We start from the raw sequence: 7,895 nt of genomic DNA, 5'->3' as shown, positions 1-7,895 counted from the left end.
GGTTCGAGGAGTCGCCACCAATCTTTGATTAAGGTGTGATTGGGTACCCAAAAACGTTTTGTCATTTTAAATAAAAATTAATTTTAATTAAAACAACAAATTTAGGTCTGCGTTACCAGAAAATGAGTTCGGGAGTCTGTTACACGTAGGGAAGGATTAGCACCCCCACAGTGCCCTAAATCGGTACCTAGTCGATTAATTAATTGTCTTTGCAATAAAATGTACAAGTTCAAAATTAATTTGATTTATGATCCCCTAAAATAATATTTTTCGAAATTTTGGATGAAAGAATAATAATATTTAATTATTTCCTATCGAGAAGAAATGATCTATCGTACCTTGAAGCAATCGATTTTTACTCCAATCGAAATAAAAAATATTAAAATTTCATTCTAAATTTCAAAATAATAACACCCAAAATAATTTTTAGAGATAAAATAATAATATTTAATTATTTATGATCGAACATTATTATTTTGAAAACCCTTTAAAAACACATGGAAAAGTAAAAAAAAAACTATCAACCAATTGATTAATTATTTATTTACCAATATTTAATGAGAATAAGGGTATTCAATTAATTAAATATCAAGAGACGAGACCATAGATTCGATCTAACTCTCTTTTCTCGATGAATTTAATTAAAAGAATACGATCTTTTCCTTAGTCCCCAAATTTTAAAAATGAATCTGTTTTAATTGGTGTCACTTATAGGATAGACTTTCATTTTAAAATTATCGAAAGTAACTTTCTTATACGTTAAGACAATCACTTTACGACGATATTAAAATGCTCGAATATTACCCTTAGTCAATTTATTTCAATTCAAGTCAAGTAATGCTCATGAGGCTATCATGCAAATTATGCAAAAAAGATGTTATGTAAAAATATTTAAACACCACAAATTATATACATTATAACTTATATATATATATATATATATTAATTAATATATAATGTACGAAAGTGACTTAAAAAAACATATTAACTTCAAAATACAAATTTCACGAAAAAACTATATTTAAGGATTAAACCATATTAAATAAAATATTACTATTTTTAAATACAAACAAAGTAAGAATTAAAGTATACATGCAGATATTAAATGGTCAAATGTATGAAGAAATAAATCAAGACCTAAAAAGAAACATGAAAAAACATAGAACTCTAATGTCTAAATGACAAAAATAAAATAATCAACATTTGTGACTAAAATTAAATAAACATGCAATATAAAGACCAAATAAAAACACAACAAATTAAGTTTAAAGGATAGAACACCAATTAATCAAAATTACGCGCCAAATGCATAAACAAACAAAAAAAAAATAACATAAACTGATGACTAAAATAAAATAACAGAAACTATAGTGTTAAATCAAGAAAACATATATATTCATATGCTGGAATGAAAAACACACATAAAAGTTCAGGGATTAAACAGAAATTATACAAAAAATACATAACATGTGTCATAAATGATTCACCGGCCATCGTGTTACTGCGCTGCCGTGCCACCGTCCGATTGTCCTGAAATTTCAGTATGCTGTTCGTGTTGACATCGCGCAATTTTTGACCGTTCGGAATATTGATCGGAGGTTCCGATCACTGACGAGAGGCCAAAAACCGTATGGATTTGTTTTCTCCGATTCACCACCGTCTACCGTCCGATCGTCATGAAATTTCAGTATGCTGTTCGTGTTGACATTACACAACTTTTCACCATTTGAAGTATTGATCGGAGATCCCGATCGCCGGCAAAAGGCTAAAAACCGTTTGACTTATTTTCTCCGATCTGCCGTCGTCCACTGTCGGATCGTCCTGAATTTTCAGTATGTTGTTTGTGCTGGTCTGGTGAAACTTTTGACCATTCGGAATGTTGATCGGAGATCCCGATCGCAGGCAAGAGGCCAAAAACCGGTCGGCTTATTTTCTCCGATCCACCACCGTACACCGTCTGATCGTCCTGAATTTTCAGTATGTTGTCCGTGATGGTCTTGTGCAACTTTTGACCGTTCGGAATGGTGATCGGAGATTCCGATCAACGGCGAGAATCCGACAGAATCAATGAAGCCTTTTTTTTCTTTTCTCTCTCTCCTCTCTTTGGCTCCCTTGGTGTATTCTCTGGTCTCCCACGTTTTGCTCCCCTCTCAAATGATTACATGCATCCATTTTTAAAATGGATCTTTGGTGGTTTTTCCACTAAATAGTGGTAGGGTATTCTACTGACTTTTCAAGATTGAATATGTTCAGTGAATCTTTGAGATAACATCTTAATTTGTTTTACTCATTGGTGGATGATTTGGTTATTGTCTGCAGGTGCACTTTGACATATGCGATGACAACATTCGGTGGCTTGGAGCTCGACAGTGATGATGACTTGAACCGGGTCGGGTCCTATTGCTAGATCAGATCTGGCCGATTTTTGGGTCGGGTCTTGAACTCCAATTGCATCAGGTTGTAAAGCCTGCAAAAATAAAAACAATAAAATAATAATAGTAATTAATAATAATAATAATAATAACGAGACGAAAAATGAGTGTCGACAGATAATATCTTATAATCATCCAATTATTAAAAAAAATTGACCCCAGTGTGCAGGCAAAAGTCATGCCATGAGGAACAAGGCTCCAAACACAGTCATTATGGTTCGATGCTTGTGTGCACTTGAGCCAACACGAACCATCAATCCCAAGAACCACTAAACATCAGAGAAAGGTCCAAAGCAAGAGACATTATAGGCCCCTCACGTTCCCGGAGCCAAAACTCGGTGTCCTGTTTTCTAAGGTTAAACAGGCGTTGAAGATTCTCAACAATGGATAAAACAGTGAATACCCCCGGAAACCAATAGTTTAGTATCTGCAGCAACTGCCCTAATGGCACCAAGTACAACCATGGAGTCCAGATGATGAAATAGTTTAGTAACAAGCTACCACCATCCGATTGCAGGTTATCCATTACACGTTTTCGACACGTATTCAACGTTCACTGGAGAAGAACAGCTTTATACATACATCATACATGGTTCTTATATCTCAACAATGGAATAAACTTGTATTGTTTTATGAATACTGTATAAACCGATTATTAGCTTGGGGATTTGTTTCATATCATTTCTTTCAAACAAAAATCCATTGCAGAGCAAAGAAACAGATAAACTTGGGGTACCATAAACGTTGAGAGATCAGCATTACAATTTACAACCTCGGAATATGGAACATGTAAAACTGTAAACTAAACCACTTCTACCTACGAAACAGGAGACAAACTACGAAACAATGCTGTTGATCTTGCCATGAATCAATGTTTAAAGACCACGAACCACTAACTTACTGCAATAACTGCGGCTAACTTGTTTTCATAAGAATATTTTTGGGGACAACTCTTCGAACCCTAGCTTGTTTGCCATTAATGATTTTTTGCACTAGTTTTTGACCCCCAAGAATCCTGGACATGTCAGAGTGTGACCTTAGAACAACACAGGCGAACAAACGCCACTTTGGGTTTTTATCCATACAGATTGCCTCCCCACAACTCCCGAATTTACCCACTATGAAACCATGTATTTCTTTATTTGAAACCGGATGTCCCCTCGAGAATGTCATAAACAATGTTTTGTCTTCCCATTCAACTTTACCCCCTTCAAAACCTCCTCGTTTTCACCTGTTGTAGTTACAGAATCGGGTTGACCACCATTGGGGTAAGATTGCTTGCGACCCAAGTTTTGTTCGAGAAATGCTACCTCACACACACCTTTCACAAACCCTTGATCATCCGTTTAATGCTCTCCCTGTTCTTAACGAGAAACCCCAACAAGATTTCTTGAGAAACAAGTTTGTTCATCTCGTGAAAATCGAGACGGAGCCACAGGAAGATTTGTTGGGAAGAAGAGTAGAGGCATTGCAAGCAGAGGACGGAGTCTTTGGCCAAAGAGAAAAGCGAAGAATCAGATAATTGTTGAAGTTCGTAAACAAAGTGCTTGAAGCCGATTCTTTCAAGAGTATTCCAAAAGGAAACTATTTTCATTGCATGGCGAGTGTCGAAATTAAGGGTTAGGAGTCTAGAATATGCGATGCGATCGATGTGGTGAAAATCATGAAGTAGTTTGAGGAAAAGCTGTGAAGGAGATGCCATGGCTGCCAGAAAGAGAGAGAGATTAACTGCAAAATCAAGAAACAGAAGAAGGGAGCAGACCAAAAACTCAGAGGAGATTCAAAGTATTTAAACACAATGAATGAAGAAATGTGACCTTCAAACAGAAAATTAAAGCCATGTGCTGGCGAAGAAAGACGGTGGAGCACTCCTCTCTACACCTGTAGAAGGAGAGATTTGCGTGTGTATAACAAATATGAACTTCAGGCCCATCTGAAGATATTTGGATTTAATTTGGTTTAACTTTAAAGCTTTTATTTAAGTAATAGAAACTATTTTCCTAGGAAAAATTAATTCCTTTTTATATACGTACAAATTCCTTTTTAATAATTTCTATATATTAAAACCACAACCTAAGAAAGATCAAAGGTATTAAATGAAAGTTTTTATCAGCTTATTATAGAGATTGTTGACATTTTATATACAAATGTTATATACAAAATTTAGTCTAGTTTATAGACATAAATATTTATTTTTAAAATAATAAACGTTAAGGTTTTCTTTCAGCTTATGTGTTGCCTCTTTCTTTTCTTTAGGCTTTTTTAGCTGCCGACGGCATTAATTTTAACATTGGTTGTCGACCTCCGGTAATTATTAGTTTTCTTGTTTTTTATACTATATCTTTTGTTTTTTCTTGGGTTTTTGTTTTTCAATTTTGAATAAGAATCTCTGTCCTTGTGACACGTTTTGTCATACTCTTGTGTCACGATCCTTATGATTTTTGATACGCTTTTTGCATATATTTACAATTGTTTTAGTGCTCGCACAAAGATCCTCACGGTATTTTTTTTGATTGGTTTGTTGGTAGTAATGTATAGTCAGATTCACTCTTTAGTAAAAGATTGTTTATCGATATTATCAGTATTGTGTAGCGAAGCAACTTGCCAGCATGGATGGACCGAAGGGGTGGGTGGGTAGTCGCCCCCTTGAAAAATTAAAATTATCATATATTTTAGATTTTTTCTATATTTTTCTATTGAAAATATATTTTTATTTTATAAATCCGTCCCCTTGTAAAATTTTAGAAGTTCGCCCTCCCTAACATAATGCGTCCGTTCCTGTCCGTCAATAGTTTAGTTTGCTCACCACTTTTTTATCAATTCGTAAACTCTTTCAATAAATAAAGAATTTTATGAAGGTTACTGAGGAACTCACATGACTAGGGTCAATAAAAAGTAATATTTCATAAAACTCGTCATGAGAGAATGACGAGTTCTATGAATACTATAACATTTATTATAGATCTCAAATTAAATTTTGAATTGTCCTATAAGTCGAAATAATTTTGACGCTAACAATATTAACCTAATTTCGCCCCTCAATGGCTATGGATAATAAAAACATTGAATATTTAGATTTAAATTTCTATCACATGTCATTTGGTTTACGGAATGTAAAACTAAAATTGAAAATAAGATTACTGAAATATTGTTTTACTTAATAAATTACTGAGAATATTGTATTATCCTTGAGAAATAAGATTTGTTTGGCGGGAATGTAATATCATAGTGCTTGGTTGGAAGAAAATAAGATAATACAAATGTATGTTTTACCAAATTATCTTTGAGATATATTTTCTTTTTTAACACATTTTAGGTATTAAGATATTGGGAGATATACATACTTTCATCGGTGTAAGTGTGTGTTAATTGCTATACTTATTTGTTTTTTTGAAAATACAGAAATATACTTACACCAATATAATTATATGTTTTAGGTACGTACCAATATATTGGGAGATGTACCATACTTACACCGGTATAAGTATGTGTTACTTGCTACACTTTTTTATTTCTTTGCAAATACAAAACATACCTACACCAATATAATTATGTGTATATTTTTAGGTACCAAATTGAGAGATATACATATTTAAACTAATATAAGTATATGTTAATTCATATATATTTTATTTTATAAAATTTAAAAGATAAATGAGTAAAATAAAAGATAAATCATATATTCTTTTAATCCTAATAAGTATTAATTTTTACATCATTTCAACAGCCACGTGACAAAGGAAGAAAACGAGTACCTAATAAAGTTTGCTATACCTCACATAGCAAAGTCCTCTATTATTTTGATAACATATAATTCAAGGAATAAAGTGAATTATGCTTTTGAAATATTTCTTTTGTTTTAGATGTGAATTGCTAAATATCTAAGAGAAGGAGAAGAATAACAGTCCTCGAAAAACACCTAGAAATATATTACTACTGTAGGAAATGCTTCATTATTTCTTGAATGGGATGTTTTAAGCCAAACGAGGGTATGTAATTTCATAAAAAATTATTCTCTTTGATAATAATATTTTTCCGCGAACTAATCGCTCGAGTAATGAGAGCTTTCCCAACGTCCAACTCAATCACATCGTCATTATATTTTCTCCCCCTTACATAAGCTAAAGTTTCTTAATCGGTGATTGTGGATATTGAAAGAAAGATTTTTGCAATAAAAGACGTATGATTTATTTAAGGAAAGTCATTAATATTAAACCGAATCTAGATTACAATAAAATATAATATTTAATAAGTATCTATACAACATTAATTGTTTTGCCCTGCGCATATATTGATCACCCAAATCTATAATAAAGACCCTTGAGGGCTATATATATTGAGGACACTATTACCTTTCAAAAATATTGAGGACATTATTATCGTCCTCACTTAAACTTAAATTGCTGAATTTTGATTTCTTTGTTACGTTGCATGTATGGATCCTTCAACAGGAAAACACCAGGTAATAAATATTTCTTCTTTTTCGCATAGAACAAATAAACCATAAGGGGTCAAATTGTTCTTTGTGTTTCTTTCTTCTTTTTCTGCCCTATAATTTGATGGGAAACCCTAAATTTCTATAATTGTTTTGAGAAAATCGTTTGTTTTTTGGTTTGCAGGAGATGGGGAACCCTTCAAAAGGACAAGAAGAAAGAAAAACAAGGTCACAATAACCAGAAGAGGCAGTCGTCAAGTGTCCAAGATGTGATTCCACCAACACCAAGTTTTGTTATTACAACTACAGCTTGTCTCAGCCGAGATACTTTTGCAAGTCATGCCGGAGGTATTGGACCAAAGAAGGAACACTCCGGAAAGTTCTGATGGGCGGCGGCTGTCAGAAATCCAAGAGATCATCATCATCAAAGACCACCCAAGATCAAACATTGACTCCCAATACTAACCCTCCGATCAGTACCAACCCTGGCCACCTTTCTATTCTTGGAAACCCTAGCCATAATGTTGCAGGTTCAGTTCCTGACGCTGTCTTCCAAGGAAACTTCGACAATTTTCAGGGTTTTGGCTATGGGGAAGCTGTTGACAATGGTGGTTAAAATCTGGTTTTTAATGGGGAAAACACGATGCTTTACTATAATGAAGATATGATTGATCCCACAACTACAACAACATCGGATGATTTAGCTACAATTATGGAACAAGACACTACTACCGAGAATAGATCAGTCTTATGGGACTTGCCTTGGCAATTCATCGAAGATGCTGATTTAATAGATAACTGGCATGGACTTCTTTTATAGTCTTTAAGTTTTTAATCTCTTTCTTTTAAAGATATATTAATTTTTACCCTTTTCATATGATATTTTAAAATTGTTTTGTTAACCAAGTCATGACAATTGCATAGCTATTGTAATAGAAACATTGTTTATAGTACATATTGCACTACAACAAAAATAGGTTTTTAGTGGTATTTTTCAGACATATAGCGACGTTTTGCACCGCTAAAAC

At 33.4% G+C, this 7,895-nt stretch overlaps 1 protein-coding gene across 1 annotated transcript; it reads right to left on the bottom strand.

Annotated features, from left to right (window-relative positions):
• Positions 1-3,181: 3,181 nt before the first annotated feature.
• LOC120184386 lies at positions 3,182-4,065 on the bottom strand. Its single transcript, XM_039188871.1, has 2 exons — positions 3,765-4,065; positions 3,182-3,649 (listed from the first exon to the last, which is right to left on the bottom strand). The coding sequence occupies exons 1-2, from the start codon at positions 4,024-4,026 to the stop codon at positions 3,348-3,350; spliced, it is 564 nt and encodes a 187-aa protein (XP_039044802.1). The 5' UTR covers positions 4,027-4,065; the 3' UTR covers positions 3,182-3,347.
• Between the last annotated feature and the right edge of the window lie 3,830 nt (positions 4,066-7,895).

The sequence above is a fragment of the Hibiscus syriacus genome, unplaced genomic scaffold, assembly GCF_006381635.1.
Source record: "Hibiscus syriacus cultivar Baekdansim isolate YM2019G1 unplaced genomic scaffold, ASM638163v2 tig00112888_pilon, whole genome shotgun sequence".
Taxonomy (NCBI): Eukaryota; Viridiplantae; Streptophyta; class Magnoliopsida; order Malvales; family Malvaceae; genus Hibiscus; species Hibiscus syriacus.
This window is presented reverse-complemented; position numbering and strand designations above follow the sequence as displayed.

Bases quoted from the DNA above. Each gene is read 5' to 3' on its own strand.
- LOC120184386 (XM_039188871.1), bottom strand. From the start codon at position 4,026: ATGAAAATAGTTTCCTTTTGGAATACTCTTGAAAGAATCGGCTTCAAG. The intron at 3,650-3,764 runs GTTTGTGAAAGG...GAAAACGAGGAG, and splicing joins CATTAAACGGATGATCAAGG to GTTTTGAAGGGGGTAAAGTT.